Genomic DNA, 20,704 nt, shown 5'->3' on the forward strand with positions numbered 1-20,704 from the left:
GAAAGTACCATGTCTCTCATCATCAGAATGAGATGCAGCTCATTCTCCTTTGATTGGGAACGCATTAGTGCTCAGATGTTTTGGTTTCTGATGTGTGACCTTTGTCATCAACGGGCGACCTTGGTCTTGTCACATGTCCTCTCGGGCTCTTTGGGCCCCAGGGGTCTGGGTCAGCGATGTGGTGGTGTTTGTGCTTTCTCTCTGTCAGACTTGCATGATCCACTGCCACTTAACTAGGGAGAACAAGGCTGAGAAATGAGGCATTTCCGGGCCCAAGGGTTTATTCCTGCAGCACAGTGGATTACATTACAACATCCAAAAACAGATATGTGACTCATGTTTTAAGAAACATTTTTCTCTGAACACTGCTTCAGACCGTACAAGTGTCCAATCTGATAAGAGAAACAGGATACAAAGCTATTGGATGTATCGTTACACTATATGTTACAGTAACTATAGACACGATTCACATATTTTCAATTATAGTTGTAAAAGATGAAGCATGCATTTTCCTCATCAGGCTTACATTCTTAAACCCTCAAAAAGGACTGTGTCTGCCTTTTACTGTTCATTTTCCCCTCATGGCTCAGTGTTATGTTTTTCCATAGGCAAGGTTCTGCATATACACTGAAACCATACGGATTATGGATAACTGTTGTATCCGCCAAGCACAGAGCTACATGTGTTGAGGCTTAGCAGATAAAACATCACATAACAACACAGCTATATTACTATCTGATGTTCCAAACTAAAAGTCAATCAATTCAACACATTTACATTTTCACAGAGTTAAATAACAAACAAAAGACAGGATGTCACATATCATCAACACTCAGTCTCTGCAATGGTCTTTTTCTCTCTCTGTGTGCTTTCATCAGATGGCCACCACCTTCCGTCGAGGAGTTGTTTCAACACCAACTAAGTTGCTTTTGTGCACGGGATCGGAGGGGATGATGCTCTGCAGGACTAAGGTGGTGGGAGTGGGCGGGGGCTGGCGAAGGACAACAATTTTGGCGCTGGGCCCCTCCAGTAAGATGGTAGTCAGCTCTTCCTGCGTAGAGTTAACCACCGGGACACCGTTCACCTCCACCAGTCTACAGGTTCAATTACACACACATACACACACATGCAAACAAGACATCAGTCAAGCAAACCATGTCAAAATTAGTGATCATAAAAATTCCAGCATATGCTATTCTTTTACAAAAAATAGTTGGTACTGAAAGGGAATTCTCCCTCAACCTCTTCAATATACCAAATAATGACAGTGTTAGGCAGTGTTATCTTAAACAATATCAAATAATTCTCAAGTCACAGTGCGTGAAATATTGGAGACTCAGTAAAAATGTCTCTTTATTCGTTTTTGTGTATAGCCATGAGGTGCAAAGAACTTTGTATCTTTCGATTAGCTTTCTAAGGAGTATTTCCTCACTGGGCTACAATGAGGGAACAGTCTCATTGAGGCTCAAAGACTTTCTTCAGTCTTTCAGGCAGATTTCTTTTGGCAGGATTGTCTCAAAGAGGAATGTCAACTACACTGCACTGTGCGTGTGTGTGCGTGTGCGTGTGTGGTGTGTGTGAATACATGCACGTTTGAGAATGCCGTGTTTTATAAGCATGCACTTGTAATGCAATAATTGCTTAATTATATGAAGCGATTTAATCTGCTTCTTTTCACTCTCTTGTGGATCCAAGTATTACATAACGGTGTTTGCTTGCTTTGGGACCAATATCTGATGGGTTGCCATAGCTACCAAGCACAGAACAATAGAGCGATGAAAGAAATGGGCGTGATGAGGGACATACTGAATACTCTCAGCCTCCGTGAACTGGCTAAATGACTTGGTTTTTCCGCGTATGCCCACGTGTTACCTGTCATCCACACAGAGTTGACAGTTGTCCACCTTCACCACCAGTAGTCCGCTGCCTTCCCTGTAGCAACACGAGAAGCCATACTGGCCATCAGGCTGACGGTTCTCTTGCACGACCAGCAGCATGGCAGGAGACTGCGGGGACACCAGCTGGCTCAGGCTACCAATGGCCAAACTTTTCCTCTGAACTTTCTCCTGAATGTAGAGACAGCAAAGACACATTCACAAATGCAAGGACACAGACTCTTTAAATGCCAGTGGTTATCAGTGTGACACTATTCCCATAGTATCCCGTAAAAATAGGTCGGCATTTCGGGAAATACTGTACACCTCTTAATTTCTTTGCTGTCATGAAACAGTAGTTGTTTAGTGTGCAGCGTGCCTCGGGGAAAATGTGAGGCATAACTAATGTCTCATTGACTTCAGGAGGATTCTTACTGGCGGAACAGTAAATAAATCGTCTGTCACAATAGCAAAGACGTTCATTCAGACGGATGATGTGTGAGTTGTGCCTCATTTAAAAACTTAGTTATGAACTTTTACTCTTTAGTACAAAAAGTGTTGTGATTTTACGATGAATTTCTGTATGTGTTGGACTCTTTCTAGGCTGAGCACTGTGTCTTGCTGAGTATTGTCATTACTGAGAGCTTGCCATGAAGCCCTCTCTAAAACATCGACTTCTCATTTTTATTTTGGTATGGGTTGTCCAAAAAGTATGGAAGATGTTTACGTTAAAGGTGAAAGTAGGCACATGTTTAGCTTTTGAACAGGCCTGCTGATTCCTTGTGTTTTCAGCCTTCTTCATCAAACACAAATGTGTATTTTCCAAATTGTTAAACTGGTCCTTTAAGTTACTGTAAATGGAAGAAAAAGAGAGATTGCAATTTCTTGTGTTGTTTTCTTAAGTGCCACCCAAAGGATTCATGAAATCCTTAAGGTGTGATTTTGTGCCTCTTAAACATTAAACTATAATTTCCTTGAGAAGACATCGTAACAATATTTCCTGGGAAAAAATTACAGATGCTACTACATGGGAGTCCTCGAAAGATAATAATGAGGCGACATCAAAGCCAAAAGACCACCGAGATGTAATGATTAGCTTTGGAAGAGATCACACCACCACAAGTAGCTTGGAGGGATCAGAAATAACTTGTGAGTCTGACCACTGAATTCCAATGTCCCCTTATCCAGCCTCTTGGCATACTCCCCCCTCCCCCTGAACGGCATGTGAATGCCTTGCAGCAATAGATGCCGCCTCGGCAGGGTCAGGGGTCAAAGCTAAGGCTTCGCTCTCCTCAGACAAGTGGGCCAGACAGGATATATCCACGGAAACGCAGCCGAATCCCCCTGAGAGGCAAACTCTAACACGCATCTTTTTCCCTCTTAGTTTGCCTCAATGTTGCACACACGCCAAGAGGCCATGGAATTTTCTCCTCATATCCCGCTTGTTTATCCACAAGATTTGATCAAATCCTAACCTAGCTTGGCCAGACACAGGGCACATATATACACACAAGACACAACCAATTGACTGCTAGTAGGCAATTAAACAGGGCTCACGCAGATCACAAAGGTCAGTCCGGAAAAAAAGGTTGTTTCTACGAGTAAAAATTGATCATAGGAAGCTACAACATGATCCCATGAAATAACGTTCTCTCACTCGGTCAGAAGACACGCTGCTTAGTGGAAGGATTAGCATCTCATTTATACCCATGGGTGCTGACAAATCTCAATGCAGTCCCGTCCTCCACAGCACTTTGGCTGCTTTGACAGCAGAGATCTTTACAGTCAACCTTGGTTCAGAGCAACGGAAGACAATCTGACCGTCACTGGTGTCTCAAGACAAAGAACTGGAGTCATGCTATTTCTTAAACTCAGGGGCGTGCCATGGCAAAGAGGTGGCCGATCTGTCTCAGAACTCAATGCCACTCAAGTGAGTTTGGACGTGACAGTAATTCTTTCATTTCCCTCTCTTTAATCGTCATTCTGAGGTTTTTTAATTGTCCAAGCTAAACCGCTTATTTAAAATCATTTCCGCCATTTTGTTGTCGTTCCCCTTGCTCGCTTCACTCTCACCCTCTGTTTATCTTTCTCTTTTGCCTCTTGGCTGCTTTATTGATGCTCTCCAGTTGCAGTAGATCCTGTAGATTAGGCTGCCAATGATTAAATATTTCCTCATTTTCTGTAATGCAGGGAGGCCTACGAGACCAAACACGGGGCGGTCTGCTCCTTATTAGAGTAGCAGCTCCATCAGTTCCCAGGCTGCTCCTCGGCTCTGACCTGTGTGTTAACTCTGATTAGGTCATATGATAAACATTAGCGCTGCTGCTTTTCCCACAAACTCAGCACCTAAAAAAGCGTGGCCCCGGGGCGGCAACGTGACACGGGGCACCTTTCAAAGCCGAAGCCGCGTGTGTCCTTTCATGGCACCTCGTTAGGGCTTCTCCAACGGGATAAAAGAGCCACATTAAAAAAGAAGTAGGCTCCTCCGGGGATAGATGGAGATAGTTTTACACATGCCGGCCCAGTTCTCCATTGCACTCTCCCAGTGGCTTTTGTCACACACATTCCATTGTTGGTATGGTCACAGGCTCTCGGATGTCAGCGCTAAACATCATTTTCTCAGAAAAAGTGCATGCTCATCCAAAGAAAATTCCTCAGCCTTGTATAGCCACTCTCAACTGCACAACTTAACGAAACAGAGAGGACTGAAAGGGGCATTGTGTGGTCACTCAGGAGAACAGTGAAGAGAAGATCAAAGACCAAGGACATAATGGTGTCAAATAATGAGCTACCTCATCAGCGAGCTGTTACCACCTGTCCCAGTTTCCGCTGATTCTGCTGCTAAACGAGAACATGACTAAACAAACAATTATATGAACTTCATATGTTCTTTAGATTCATTCATTCTCTCTGGTCTACACAGTATGGCTTTCATTAGTGAGAAGAAGGCCAGTTATACAGAGGATATTGCACGAGTTCTTGGTTTTAGACGGGGGAAATAGGCCAAGGCATTATTGTCCAAAAATGGAGAAATCCAATTTCTCAGCAAAAGTTGATTCTAGAATATCATACCACGCATGCTTCTATCAATAGCTAGCGTCATTTTAGTTCCTAATCTCAGTTCTCATTGATTATTTATAGCAATCAAAACATTCTTTGACTCTTGTCATACGGCTTTCCCACATATCGATGCCACTGAGTTTCAGAGGCTATTGATTCAACTTGCATTGACAGAGCTCCAGACCGTCAGCTTGCTGGTTACAGTCTGCAGCGGAGAAAATGATTCATGAACAGTTATCTGCAGTACCTTAACATAGCTTTCTTGCAAAGCGTTTTGGAGGTGAGCCATCTGCCGATTGAGATGCACCATGGAAATCTCCTCCTTGAACACCTGGCAGTTCAGTTTCATCTTTTCCAAGAGACGTACTTCCAACTGTCTGAATGGCAAAAGACCAAATTTCAGTTAAGGTCAACTAAATATATTCATACGTTCATGTTCTGAGTTTAGTTAAGGTTACGTGAATTTCCTAATAGTTAAATAAACATAACAAATTGGACATTGTGGAGACCTGTAGATATGATTTATTTCATTCATGTGATTCAGTGAAACATTTTTTTATTTTAAGAAAAATAACTTCTATAACTATTCACTTATTAATGACCTGCGCATATATTTGGTTTCCATTTAAATCAAAAATAATATATCTGGATGGATGGTAGTCAAACACAGACAAGTAACACAAACGACGAGGACTTTCAAAATATGGTCGATTTTAAAGCAAGATTGCTCCTATCGTTTTATCTGTTGTTGTCTTTGGAAGGTGAAAGAAAAGGAGTTTGCGTCATAGAACAAGCTATTAATTATTGGAGGCAGTCCACCTACTTCTTTTTGTGAGCAGTGGAGTCGTTGATGCTGTCTCTGAGGGTCTGCAGGCTCCGCCTCTTGTCATTCAGGCGGCGTTTAACCAACTGCGACCTCTCCTCCAGCTCAGCGGAGCTAAGCCTCTCCACATCCACATCTCCATCCATGTTCTTTATCTCTGCGCAAAATGCCACCAGGCCGTGGTGGAGCTCCTGGACCTTTGAGTTCAAAAGATCAGTTCAAGATCACAAAATGAATTAAATTCTACCCGTTGTGGCAGTATTTCATGACGTTATGAGGTGGAGTTAAAGAGAGATATTGACCTGAAGGATGACATTTTGGAGCGATTCCACCTGTTGGTTTAGTTCTTTGATCCTCTCTTCTTTGGCTGGCTGGTTCACCAGGACATTTTTGTTGAGGTTGCTATTCTCATTAGAGCTGTGGACTCCTGGATTATTTTTTGATGTGGTTTCCGATGACCCCTTCTTTGATGCAAAAGCATACGAAAACGTGTCTTGTTATATTTAGTATATGAGATAAAGCAGGGTAGCTTATATACAAGTTATCATTGGTACCGTTTTACACAAGTGTAGCTCCAACTGTCTGTGTTCTGATGTCGATGTCAGTAGGCTGGAGATCACCTGATCTAGGGGGAGGTCTTCTGATGAACCTTTAAATTGAAGCACATGTATGCTGAACACATGTGTCTCTCTTTTTTCTAGATAAAGAGCATATGATGAGCTTTGCACCTTGCTTTTCTCTCAGTGTGAAAAGGCTCCTATCTTCTGTCATTCCCAACATTTTGATGCATGAATCCATGATTTTGCCCACAGTTGTTTCCTTAGGTGTTCGGAGATGAACTATCCGCTCCGATGCTGCAACACGACATGACACAGCAATAAGAAGGAAGTGTAGTCTGATGTGGACTATGTGTGACTGTACTTTAATATTTAGTGTTCATATCTGCTTATATGCTGTACATTTCTTTTGCTAACAATCCACTACGTGTAATTAATAACAATCAGTTACTCACCATTTATTGTAATCTCTATCAGCTGACAATTCCTCTGTGCCAAGGGGGTTTGGCTGGTGTTTCTTTAGGGGGAAAAGGCTAACGAGTTAAAATCCAGATCATTTTTGTTGGATTGTTTCCATCGTATACAGGTGAGGCTGTACCTGCGCTTTAGGGAACGCCGATTCATGCTCAGGCAGCTCACATGTGGAGAGGACTTAGATTTGCTCATTGTCACTAATGTTTCAGTGAATGCCTCGACATTGTTGGGGCCTAACGAATCTGGAGAGAAACGGGAGGCCAGTAAAGGTTTCATTTGCCAGCAGTGCAATTGAATGTTTGTTTGTCACGTTGTAATGATAAAAGTGTACCAAGCAGAGAGTCGAGTCTCTGGGTGATAGGGCTGGTAGGATGCAGCTCCTTATAAATGGCAGACAGCAGCTGCTCCCTCTCCTCCAGGGTGGTGATGTGCAGGACGTCCAGAGTGGTCACATCCACCGAGGCTACGTCTGCTCCACACAGGTTTACATCTGCAACACAAACAGTTAGTAACACGCCTACATACTTCAAGCCATATGAATGGCATGCACAAATAAAGCAATTCAATTGAAGTGTGAAAAACATCAATTTTACATAGAAACACAAAAGAAAATTTTCTGTAAAATTAGGATTTTTTCTTGTTAACCTGTACCTGAATGCTACTTGATGCTATCAAGTGGAAGTATTCATTTCATTTTCTAAATAATATATACTATATAATAATATTTAAACTTAAGCATAAACTAAAGGACATATAAAGCATCTCCATCTGGATTTAAGTTTATTGATATTCATTCAAACGATAAGAGGAATCCAACTGGCAATGTCTGCCTTTGATATGTCACCAAAGGGTTAAAACAGAAGAATGTTTCACCTCGGATGAAAGGAAGACATTTCTGCAGTCCGATATTGGTAAACCAGCGGCAGACTTCATCTGTGCTCAGTTCCCCAAGACATTTGGCCACTTGCCTGTCCACGTCCTGTGGAGAAGGAGAGGTTACAGAGCTGCTTATTTTCACATCCTACATTCAAGCAAGTGACATGTAAAACCACTTTCATTGACACAACACACAATTTATTTATTCATGAGTCAAATGAGAACCAGTTATCATTTAGCAGGACGACCTGGCCAATAAGGCAGCAGCAGGAAGCACGTTGTTACAAGCAAACTCCACACGGAAACATCTCAATAAATAACACCCATATATTGTATAGAATATATAAACTGTGTTTAGGTAGAGGCAAACTCACAAAAAAGTTGCAGTGATCACAGACTACCGTTTGTAATGAGTTATTGAAGGTAATGAGGGTGTGGAGTTTTAGCTTTTAGCTCATTCCAGTCGCTCGGAGCAGCAAACTGGAAGCTGAACCCCTGCACAGTATATACCATAAACAAAATAATGACGTACTTTTTAAGGTCTTGTTTTGAGTCGAGACATGGTTAAATAATGTAAAGTCTAAGTGCTTATTGTCATTTTGGCAATCCAAAACATAAGCAATGGTTTGTAGAAGCAAAGAGGGAGGCTCGTGACGCACGGAGATGATTCTGACTCAAACTCGTGAACGTGTGAAAACGTATTTCGTAAAGAGGGCAAGACGTGAGACAAAGCATGGTGAAACTCCAAGGTACTGTATCATTGTCTGACTCACTCAAGGTGGATATGACTGTGTTGGATACCTGTCTCGACCTATCACAGCAAATAAACCCATTTCGGTGTCTTTGAACAGTGTTCCCTGTTGCCAGTAAAGGCTTTACAAAGTGACTCTGGAGTAATATGATGCATTCGGCTGAGAGCTTTGCCTTGTGTCAGAGATTAATCGTCTAAATATGCAAATATGAATGAATATTTCCAAAAATACCTTATTAATCCCATTTCTTTTCTCATTTCTGTCTTAAGTATGGGCCTTTACTTTGAGGTGGGGTCGCTTAAGGTACATTTCTAACAATTACTCATATTAACTGATGTGTTCCAAGGTCGATGCATTGAAATAGTAAATGCAGGACACAAGCAATTTCCCTTCACACCAAAGCGTTGCCTTTTGTGTTTCAGCTAACACATGGATTACTAAGGATACGAGCAATCTTGCTTGGCAAATTCTGGACACAGATGAATATCGCAGCACTATTTGCAGAGTCGTTGCTTTGACAGATCAAGAGCTGGGAAATATAAACAGAGCATATTCTGTAATTGTGGCAGTTCTGGGCTGTGTGCTGATGCCACCCTGAAGGCCCTGCTTTGATGGTTTACAGTACCTTCTCAGGGAAGTTTCCATTCTGATCCTGAGACTGAGGCGTATACGATGCTGCACGAAAGGCGGGAAAAAACAGACTTGTGTTATTTTTTGAAGCACACATCGGTTGTGTTATGTGGACCAATCTTGTTTGTCCATGATATAATATTTCCAGACTCACCAACGGTTATGCGGCGTTGTCGGAGCGACCTCTCATCTTCCTGGTGGTCTGTGGTCTGGGTCAAAGCGTGGAAAGCGGCGCTCCTGGTCGGTGTGTCTTCAAGACTGCAGGAGCGCGTTATGAGCCTCTGTCACACGATACAGGTTTCAGTTATCAATTCACAGTCATAATGAAGAGTCACAATATCAGACGAAGAACCTTCCAGAAAATAAAAGGCATATTGAGGGCGCATATGTGGGTATAATAGCAAGAGATCAAATGAAAAGCTTCCAAAAAGTCCAAATAAAATGTTCGTCATACCCTCTGGTGAGTGAATGTGTCCATGTTGGCAGGAAGCAGGCAGAGTTCAGCTCTCAGCATGTCGGAGCAGTTCACACCTCGGTTGCTCAGTCCATCTGCATAGTAATATCAACAGTAAGTAAATAAATTAATAATAATTAATGCCAGTTATTCAAACTTAGTGTAAACTCAATGTATGGTAGACAAAGTCTTTCACTCTTTTACGCGAGCCTCTTCTTGGAGTTTTAGGCCCTCTGAGTCTTTTCTCGCAGGTCACCAGGTCTATTTGTGGATGCTGATTCTGGACACAGCAACGTGGGGTTGCTAGGCTACCCGTCACGCACACTGACTGTTTGTCTGGTCGACGACATACTTCTCTGCCGACAACCCCGAGTTTTTTCCCACGGAAAGCCCATATTCTTACATTTCCAAATGTCACTTGGTCAGCGAGCAGATATCTTTTTTTCTGTTATCGTAACAAGCAAGACAAATGAGAGTGAGAATATCCAATCCAAGCTAGGCCCAGACGTTCTCAGGCAACACATCGGTGTGATCTGATAGATGTTGGAATGTTTTGCAGTTCTGCGTTGTAACTACTTTAAGTTGGATATCGTCACAGATTGAAGCCTAACTGGCTCCTTTACCGGTTAAAACAGTAGTCTTTTCAAATAGTCTACCCAGCAAAAGAATTCTGCCTAATTTCTCAAACACATGTTTTTCATTTCAGGGGCTTGTTTCTGAAAGGCTGGTTTGACATGGATGGGAGTTTAGATGGAGTCAGAATCAGATAAGACAGTGTAATTGGTTTATGTGTGTCAGCAGTGGAATCTTGTCTGGGTCCAGGAGAGACAGTGGAGGACAAGGAGGGGGGCAGCGAGCTGGCACTCTCTTCATCACCTGGCTGCCTTTGAGTCACTCTGTAAAGGATCATGGAGTCTAGCTTACTGCTAAGAGAACTCAGCACACCCTCCGTGCATAACACCGCCGTCTTGAAAAGAACGGCCTCGAGTGATTAAAGCCATGGGTCTTGGGCTCGAGGTGATGACATGTCGGAGCTGCCCCCTCCAGCTGACCTCAGATACTACCGTGTGTCTATGAGATCCTGAGAAAATCATTTACAGTCCCGCTTTTTCACCGTGCATGGGAGAAAGGACACAAGATGCAGTTGTGTGAGAACGCTAATGAAGGGAAGCAGTGGACCCGCCCCACCACAGCCACGTCAAGGACAAGCCAATTTGGGTAGGCTTAGGGACACAGCCAGATGTTGCCATAAAGGGTGAAATGACCAGTAACAGAGAGATTCACATCATTCCCAGTCTGAACTGGTTCACTCACAACAAGTCAAAGCATGAGCGAGTTCTCGTTCCCTTGACTGGTTGGCACAGACAAAAACACTGCATCCTTGCCTACACACACAAACATGGAGAGCGATCAAAGTTTGGAGCGTGACAATGTTCGGCTACCGGTCCCACACAGACACGCAAAGGGGCTTAATGACAAAGCAAAGCTTTAGAGTCAGAACTTTCCAGCGCATTTATGTAATGGATAGGCAAAAGCGATGCTTATCGTTTCCAGTATTATTGTGCTCCCCTGGTTTGAAAAGAAATGAAGCTCTTTGAGAGACGAGTGAGGGAGGAGTGCATGCTGAGTCACAGGAACCCAAAACCTGGGAACCGCCCACTCCCCACGCACTGGGAATACACGCACAATGGCTAAAAAGGGCTTCCGACAAAGGGGAACTTCTGCAACTCCCAAAGGAGGCTTTTGGGGTACTGTAGCCATGTCACATAATGACCATTTGCCATTTCAACTGAATGGGGAACTGAAATCAAAACGAAGAGGTAAGACGTAAGCTCAGCAGCCGGATGGAACAAGAGAGTTGCAATAAAGGGTTTGAATACCAATGTTTGCAAACTTACTTCAAGAAAACTCAGTATGTCTTGCTCAGTAAATGACAAACGATTCATGCCGGCGTGGAAGCTTTCTATAACAGTAAGAAGTAAGAAACCAGAAGCACCTTTGTGACAACAATTTCCATTGAAACATTTTGGTACTTGAAACATTTATTTTAAGATAAGATCAAAATAAGTAGAACATCGTCAATTTTATTTGTATGTGGTGCATCAAGAATCAGGCCGGTTTCAAAGCAGACATTTTGGTTTGTCATAGTAGGAAAAGTACAGGTTTTGGGGGTATGTCCCAGTAAGCCACACCAGTGTGACAGTCAGCCACCATGTACCATATGAGTACTTTGACACCAAACTGCCAAGGTGTCATTATTTATACTGAGATTAACATGTAAAAAAATGTTTTAGTCTATTGTGTGTTTAGCACCATCTTACCTATAGGCCTCCTGTAAAAAGAAACAGAAAGAATTGCATGCAACAGCTTTATCTAAACTATATATTTTATATCGGCCCTAACAGTGAGTCATTTTCTAATTATATTCACGTGCATTTTGTTCAGTGGTTGTTGTTGAAATGTGATCAGTTTGATCGAGACATTTCTGTTGCTAAACCGGAATGTTCCTTTTTTGATAAAAGTTAAACTCTAATCTTAAGTTTCATCTCCTGTCTATTTGTGGCCTTTCTAAAACAGCACTGGAGATGTTATCACTATTACACTCACTTTTTGGAGTGCACTTCGGGAGAGGAGCCACCTGGTACACGCAATGTAAGAGCCGTGGCTTTGTTTTCTCTTCGTCCCCATCTTTGGTTGTCTCTGCCTCTTCTTCTTCTTCTTCTTCTTCTTCTTCTTCTTCTTCTTCTTCTTCTTCTCCAGACTTGTCACGTAGGCCCTCTTCAGGCTCTGCTGAATTATCAGCACTGACCGTATGCTCTGCCACTGGAATTTCCACGGTTGACTCCTTTGCCTCGGCACCCTTCATCGATTCCTCGTAGCTCTCGTGGTCACCAGCACCAAAGCTTCCACCGCTGGTAGCGTCATTTGCCACAATGTCCTCCATGTGAACGTCAAAGAACTGATCGTCGTCCACCACGCCAGACGGAGTGGGTGGGATCAGATTAATGGCGGGCGGTGATAGGAGGCTTCCGGGAGCTGGCGCGACATCTGTGCCAATCTCAATCTCAAACGGGTCGTCGTCCTCCTCTTCTTCGTCACCTTCTCCAGTGGTAGAAGTGATGGCCAGTTTTCCCTGGATGTTCATAGGGAGTGAAAACAGAGGCCTCAGTCGTTTCTTTTTCAGAGCCCTCAGGCATGAGGACACGGAGCTAGCCGAGCGGGCCGTGCCGTTGTGCGATAAGGTCGGAGTGTCCTCCTCGCACAGGCTGAAGCTGGTGTTAACTATCCCCAGATCCTCCACCGTAATCTGGATAGCCTGCCTCTCACCCGATCCCCGCCGATCCAAGTGTGGATGCCGAGAGTCCCCATTAATCGTCCTTTCCTGCTGCTGCAGAGGATCCCGCTCCTCACCGCTCAAGCATGAGCAGCAGAGCAGCCTACGGGAAACCCGTTGAGCCCTCTTCCTCCACGGGGCGCCCACGAGCTCGCTGTCGCTCTGCATTTTCACTTTCCATAGCAGCGGCTGCCGAACAGTAAAATGGCTGTGCTGCTAAACATCGCATGCAATTTCACCAGGTAAACCTCTGGAGACGATAAACAAACCCGAGACATAATACCGCCTCGTGATAGAAAGCCACGGTATCTTCATCCGACGCAATCAGCCATCTGCGACATGTGTTGCTGTGGAGAGGAGTGAAATAAATAGAAGCGTTGACGCTGCGGGTCAGGTGAACACTTGAAATTAATGCTGGGCTCAATCAGCAGGCTTTGATATGTAAAGCAGTGTCATTGTGAATACAGCTCTGGTTTCAAAGGGCCCCAACAAGACAGCAACACCCTACCGAATCATATCTTGCCATAAACTACATGTAATGTAGATCGCATGTGTGTGATTATACTGTTCACGTGTTGGTGCCCTTTTACATGCATTATTATGAATGTGTCGGGGAATGTGATTATATTAGGTGTCCGATTCATATAGGGGAGTCATCTGTCGAAGGACTCACTGCGTGTATGGAAACCGGTGAGAATATGGCAGGGCGGATGCTTAGCTCACACAACCCGTATGGCATCCGATAACATGTCCTTGGTTCCACAGGCCCGGTCCTGTTCTCTGCTACGCGATAAGTCATCCAGCATCGGCTTAAAACCCCTTCGCCACGCCACCCACACTGAGGGCTTGGATGAAAAGATGATATCTGTGTATTTTTATAATACCCATAAAGTGAGAGTGGAGCGATGGGAATTATTACTCCACCTCTCCATACCTGCAGTCTCTTGTTGGAGTGAGATGAAATTGCTTCCTCCATCATAAGGGGGTAGTAGTTCTTGCAGATGGTTACCTGCCCACAGTGTGTAAAATCCAATCTTTTTGTGTTATTCTACATATATTTCTTCTGTCCTGGCAGTTAGTGCCAAGGCCAATTACCCTCCTTCATATGGAAAACTCGGCTTTATGTTTAAATTTAAATGTACCACAAAGGTTGCCTTAATTGGAGTTTTAACTACACTGACTATTTTTTGGCAAATAAAAGCTGACCTCAAACACTTAGTGATCTTAAATTGGGCTAAACAATTTATTGCCGGGCATTAGTATACATTTCTGAACACTGGCCGCAGATGGAAGCACAAGTAGTTAATTCTACTTTCTAGATATCCTCATCTTTTCAGGTAGTAAAGTTTCAGAAAGACTTTGTCGCTAGGCACAAATTACAGCCCCCCGAGGGGATTTCAGAAGGAGGCCAGATGACTATTGACAGACTCAGTGCTGGTCTGTAGACGCTTTGTCAGGGGAATAAAAAGTGCTTTTGTACCCATGCCAGTCAGAGACCCACATTATGTTTCTCACTGGGAGAAATAGGTGATACAGTATGAAGTCAACAACATGGCCTCACAGTTAGTGGCAGACAAAGCAAAGCTTAGAGGTGGAGACACTCACAGGCTGAGAGGTACAGCGAAGGAGACACACATTAGGACAAGGAAACATGCCCTCCTCTTAAAAACAGCTGTAAACCCTTTTTTTGTATTTCACGCAAAATAAATATCATTCATGGATAGAAAATGATTCACTCCTTCAGCGTTGAGAACAAGTGTGCATTGCAAAACGGTCGTACTTCACTGTCTCAAAGGGGATTCGAAAGTTAAGGACGGTGGCATAACCCTGGTTAATACTACACGGCCAACAAAGGGGGGCAGTAAAGAGCAGATGCACAACACTGACAGGACATAAAACAGAACCAACCACTTCTTAGAACGACCTCCTCTGGTATTCACAAGTCTGGATAAAGTTAAACCACACAAGTGCTTTTCATTCGCAGCCTAGTGAGGCCGGCTTTCATGAAATCTGGATCTGGAATTTGCAAGAATATCAAGTTTGGTCCTAATCTTTTTTACATGTTGTTTGAATATTCGTTTGCAGTAGGGGAACACTAATATATATGTAGCATTAATGTTCCATCTCTTTTATTTACTGGTAGAGTTATGGGAATGATTTCCTTATGGTAAATGTTGAGAGACAGCATCAGTGACAGACAGACAAAAAATGACATTCTTGTTTCACAGCCGGGGGGGTGGAGGGGGGGCGTCTGACTGTGGCAGACATGGAAACCCACTGGTCTCCACTCTCTGAGGCACAATGTAAATTTTAAAGCATTCTAATTATTTGTCTTTGACATAGCCTGGCGTATGTTTGACGTGCCCTGTGCCTTGGTGAAGTTACATCACCGGACCTCATTGCACCGGGTGACTTAGTCCACACGTCCAGGTCTGAGCACGCTCTGTGTGTGTGCTAACTGGTCCCACTAACAGTGGTCGATCCTGGGCAGCCCCCAAGCGGCCTCGGAGCCAACATCAACACCAGCCTTCAGCTCTGGGTGGTGCTCCTATCCAAAACACCCTCACCTCTTTCTCAGTTGCAGCAAAGTAAAACATGTTGAACATTTCCTGTGACAGTTGGGTTTCCTCAGGCGTCCATAGTCAGGGGCGGTGTCTCTGGTGAACATAACCCTGTTTGGCCATACAGAGAACTCAGACACACAAAAGCTGAAAGAAAATAGAGGCCTTTTTTCTCCGCTCTAATTCACGGAGGAGGAGAATGTTTCAACTAGTCCGTAATTGTATTTACTAAACAAGACAGCAGTATGAGTCACTTTCCAGAGGCGAGGAATGTCACCTCTTCCTGTGAAACCAGGGGGAATGGTGGTAGTTATTGCTTCAGAATAACCTCCACAACCCACTTTGTATTGTGGAGGATGTTGAGCAACCGCTGTGGACCAAACAACACATTAACATTCTTAGAGCAGCGAGGGGGGGGGGGGGGGGCGGTCTACAAAAATAAGCGATGTCGACTCCACAATCGGACAGATTGATCAACGTATCGCAGATCGAGCCTTTTCACCGCCGAGTTTCACCGAGACAGACGCCACCGCCAAAACCTCCTGGAAGTCCACCGCGTGTGCCAAATATCTGCAGCGGCTGATACCCAATAGCATGAGAAAAGGAAGGGGGGGGGGGTCGGGGGTTGGTTGGGCTATGTGACCTTGAGAACTTCTGGGTTGAACTTTCCCCTCCATCCCCCTTTCCCCCCTCCGCCAGTCCTGTGCTCCCTATTCAATTACCGTTGGCAGTCAGGAGACCACCAATGATTAGCAGCAGCAAGGCAGACAGGGTTTGGGGGTGGAAGTGTGGGATGGGGGAGGGAGGGAGGGCGGCGCGTGGGGGGGGGGGGGGGGGGACGAGGTCTCACAAACGGCTTTGATCAACACGCCGCCTAGAGAAAAGCGCAACGCAACAGGACCCCCCTGGTTTTAAATGACTCTTGAAGAGTTTTATTTATCCATGAGAATGAAAGATGGCATCCTCTTTGTATTTCGTGTCTCAGACTGCCGCACGTGAGCACGACAGCTTTAGATCTCAAATAGTGTTTACACTCGCACATTGACAGCAGAAACCAGCCGAGACCAACAGGCTCAAAGACAACAAAACAGAAACACCGCACATAAACACAAACCTTTTTTCTTGTTTAGGTCTTTGAAGCAGGAGGGAAATAATTTACAGGCTCTTTTTTTTTTTATGAGAATCTGTGCCGTTCCCACGGCCAGTGTGGCGGGGAAAACTCTAGAAAATCATTTGTCTTAGATTGGCTGATTGGCTTGCAGGAATCTGAGTCTGTCTGTGAGGGAGATGGAAGTTTAGTTTGATGAGAGGAACTCTCCCACCACACCCACCCACCACTGGCCTCCTCTCATTTTTATTCTTTTGCTTTTTCTCTTTTTCTTTCTGTCTCCGATTCTTCCGTCTCTCTCTGCTTGAAGCTTACCGGTTTATCTTTTTTATAGAGTGAGAGTGAGCCGACGGAGGAAAGGGGTGTCAGATTCCTGGAGACCTCAGAAATGTTTGTATTATTTCTCCCCCCCCCCCCCCCCCCCCTCTCTGAGGGGAAAAGAGTGAGAGAGACACACAGACAGCGAAAGATGAAACACAGAAAGATAACGAGGAAAAAAGAATAAAATAGGAGATAGGAGCCAGAGAAGCTCTGACCTCATACAGCACGGCAGCGAGCCGTGAGTAGCGCTTTCTCCAACTCGCCCTCTGCACAATTAACGGCATTATGAGCACCACTGGGAAGCCTCAACTAAACAGTTGTGTCTACACTTCTCCCATGGCAACACAGTTTTGTGTGGATCGCCAAGCACTCTGAAGTGATGCGGTTATCTCTTCTCGCTGGGGTTCTCCTTCGGGACTTGCACTGTTGAGAAAGCTTTGAGATAGTGAGTAAAATATAATTAGGTTAGATGTGTAATTTAATAGCCAACCAGGATTACTGTGTCCTGATACATCACTGAGCCACGCAGGCTGTACTATGTCTCGGGGAGTTTTGGAACCCAGACCGCAGTGTTGTTTGCTGCTGTGGGTTCTTCTTTGCCGTGAGATGTTTTTTCACAGCCAGACATGTATGGTCACTGTGATGTCCACGGCCACAGCATCTGAGCCTCATCAGGCAGGCATTTCAAAGCTGCTGTCATGGGTATTTAGAAAGGGGCAGATCAAGGACAAAGGCCCGACTTTTGGCAACTTGTCCATTTTGTAGCCCCTTTGAGGTTTCTAACGATGCCTGTGCCCTCATAGAAATCACTGCAAATTAATTATAACACTCAGTGAAAAGAGAGATTAGGGCCCAGGGGATGGCACAAAGAGTGTTAAATAGGGGGAGCAGCATGCTGGACAGCAGGCCATGCCTCGGACACATTACCCACAGCTGCCAACACTGACCTATTTTCACCAAACTGGCTTAAAGATTTTTAGCATCTTCTATTGTGCAAAGGCACACCATTGAAGTCTTATCTGCATGGCCCCCTTTGGGGGCGGTGCCCTTTGATGCTTCTTGTAAAGGCAGCGATGGGGTTGTAATTAAGTGTGGCAGGTGATTAGATGGTCTCAATTGATCCGGTGGGTTAGAAGCAGATGTTGCAAGAGACTCTTTAGAGAATACAAACAAGGGCTCAAACTATTGTGGCGGAGACTTAAGTGAAGGACACAACCCTCACTCGTGAACCAAGGGAGAAAAGTGATTTCAGATTCAATTATCATCTTTTCAGGAGGAAATAGTGAGCAGATGGTAACAATAGTCACGGGCCTCACCACGATCAGCACTGCTCACGGACATCTTTTCTTTGGGACAAATTTACCATGACCTCATGAGGTTTTCATTGTAGTGTTGGCACTAGGAGGTGAAGCTTGCCAACAGGTCAATAGCATTAGAGACATGACAGCATCAGAATATTTTATGTAAACTCCATTTGACACCCGGGTGTCATTTCCATAAAACATGGCTTTGTCTGCTGGAATTTTGTCAGTTTGATTCTTCGGAAGGAATGTGATTTTCTTTGTTGTTCTACAGGACATTTACTTAATGTCATCTTTTAATGCATATCATTGCATATCATTTCATGTTAAGCAAGTATTAACATGGTCGACCTACGTTTATACATGTCGGCATGCGGGTCAGTCAAGAAAAAACAATTCTAATGTCATGAATTGTGATCTAAAAGGGTGTAAACAACTTCTAACCAAGTAGAAGGGATCGTGGTGATGATTGATTGGGCCATTAGATCACTCATTTGTAGTTTAGAAAGTTAATCGGAGTAATCTATGAGGTCAAAGACTTGGAAGCACGTCACATTTGTCTGCCCGCTATCACTGTGGGAGCAGAGTGAGGACCATAATTAAATGACAACCAGCAGTTTTAACACAAATAAATGACCTCCATTTAAGGGTACCTAAATCGGATCTTCTGGAAAGGCACTGACCCTTTTTATGGAGCCCAGGCCCAACTTGTAATTCAGTTCATTCCACGGCTGAATGAGATGGGAATGTGTTTACTTTTTTGAAAATAGCCATGAATAAAACAAATGGGACCTAGGAGAAATCTTAAACTTTTATTGAGGAAGAAGTGAAGAAAAATTCCATGGGCTCTTACAGGCACGTTATCTAAAATACTTCTAAATGGGTTACAATTGTTTATGATATTACACTGTCTTCAGTCTTGTTGTTGTATAAAATCATGTAAACATTCGATAATGAATCAGCATTGCCACTTCAGTTTTGTGTTGCGGTGTTTGTTAGGAAAACGGTAAAGAATCCTATTCTTTGCCTGCAGTTATTGGCAGTCGCCTCTATGAGGAATGCTTTGTGTCTGTAATCAGTGCTTTCATTAGCGCAAACATTACGTTATTGGTACTAAGCCTCTTTCTCCACCTCACTGTACAACCTGTCTGATTGCTGCTATAGGCTATCTACTATAGTACTCGAGTTATAAAATGCTAATGTGCTGCGACAGCTTATCTGTTATTTTTCTAATTGTTGGAATGGTCCTTCTGAGACTTTAGTAAGTTCCCTTCATTAGAAAAACCTTTCTGAATTTCAGTTTCCATTGGACAGCCATGAAAGGACTTGACACAATGTAAACATTTATAAGTCATTGAACAGGAAAAGCACACACGCACGCCTCCTTTCTCACTTCTCCCTCCATTGCTCACTGAAAGTTATTTATGGAGGTCTGGTATCAGGGCGGCACAAAGGCCACCTTTGAGAGCATAATATCAGATGTAACAAGCACTGTGAATGTATTTAACAAAAAGCTGGAAACACAATGGGATCAAATATACTGTACTTAATGAATTACCCGTGACAACCGTCACTGTTCAGGCAGATTGGCAACATTTTAGGGTTGGGTCAGTGATCCTTTAATTTCACAGAATGAAATGACGACAGAAACTCTCGGCAGCTAAATTAGGAAAAGCGCAACACAATAGTTACTCATTTCCTGCACTGAATAGACTTTTGAAATGTCCTCAAGCTTATTCATCTTCTAACCATCATCAGAAATAGCACGACACAAAGTTGTAATGATCCTATTTTAAAAAATTACATTGCTGTCATTTCGCAGAGAAAATCTGTGTAAATTAAATTTGCTGATGGTTTATTGATTTTAAAATACAACTCATCACATCCAATTTTATCCATTGTGTCAGCAGTAATGCATGTACCATCATATATGTCGTATTCACTGTGTCCAATCAGCTTTGTGAAAGGAAAAGTATTCTGATCGACAGTATGGAGCCTCCGGGCAGGAGGTCTACTGTGCAAACATAGATATGTTGAATAAACGAGTTGACTGCTCAAAAATCATAGTAATCCTTTAAAACACACACTTCTGGTGTGCTGTCACATACACGTGAAATATCCCGGGAGAAGGGTTGTCCGTGTTCTTTTCCTCCTGTAGCGACGCTTCTTTCAGGAGGGCATTAATGCCCTCTTACGTAGTCGGGCTAGACAGCAGTAGTCTGTTTTAGGACCCAGGTTATGAAGGTTGCTCTCTCACCTTGACCCCACTCAAACTGCAGAGCTTGAACACTGTCTTCCCCCAATTCTTCAAGTAGCAACATCAGGATTTTACTAGAAATCCATTGTTTCTTTCTTGAAAGACATATATATATGTATACGTTGTTTTCCATTACTGTTCTTTCTTCATCCTTTTTCTGTTTTCCCTGGTTGTCATTGAGGTTAAGCCGTTTGCTCACAACCAGCTTATTTCCCACTGTTTATTGTAACTGTTTATTCATCTCTATGGTCATGCTTTATTTTAGCAGTAAAGCTGTACAGTAACAAGCGCACGGATAGTTGCTGTACCAACTTCCACCTCA

General features: G+C 43.7%; 1 protein-coding gene across 1 annotated transcript; it reads right to left on the reverse strand.

Moving 5' to 3' along the window:
- Nucleotides 1-271: 271 nt before the first annotated feature.
- On the reverse strand, nt 272-13,148 carry LOC119213795 (uncharacterized). The gene is made up of 15 exons (XM_037464878.2): nt 12,108-13,148; nt 9,501-9,595; nt 9,201-9,327; nt 9,042-9,091; nt 7,662-7,767; nt 7,120-7,278; nt 6,913-7,030; nt 6,770-6,831; nt 6,486-6,611; nt 6,312-6,406; nt 6,060-6,221; nt 5,758-5,954; nt 5,182-5,311; nt 1,873-2,066; nt 272-1,094 (listed from the first exon to the last, which is right to left on the reverse strand). The coding sequence occupies exons 1-15, from the start codon at nt 13,000-13,002 to the stop codon at nt 875-877; spliced, it is 2,736 nt and encodes a 911-aa protein (XP_037320775.2). The 5' UTR covers nt 13,003-13,148; the 3' UTR covers nt 272-874.
- Between the last annotated feature and the right edge of the window lie 7,556 nt (nt 13,149-20,704).

The sequence above is a fragment of the Pungitius pungitius genome, chromosome 13, assembly GCF_949316345.1.
Source record: "Pungitius pungitius chromosome 13, fPunPun2.1, whole genome shotgun sequence".
NCBI lineage: Eukaryota > Metazoa > Chordata > Actinopteri > Perciformes > Gasterosteidae > Pungitius > Pungitius pungitius.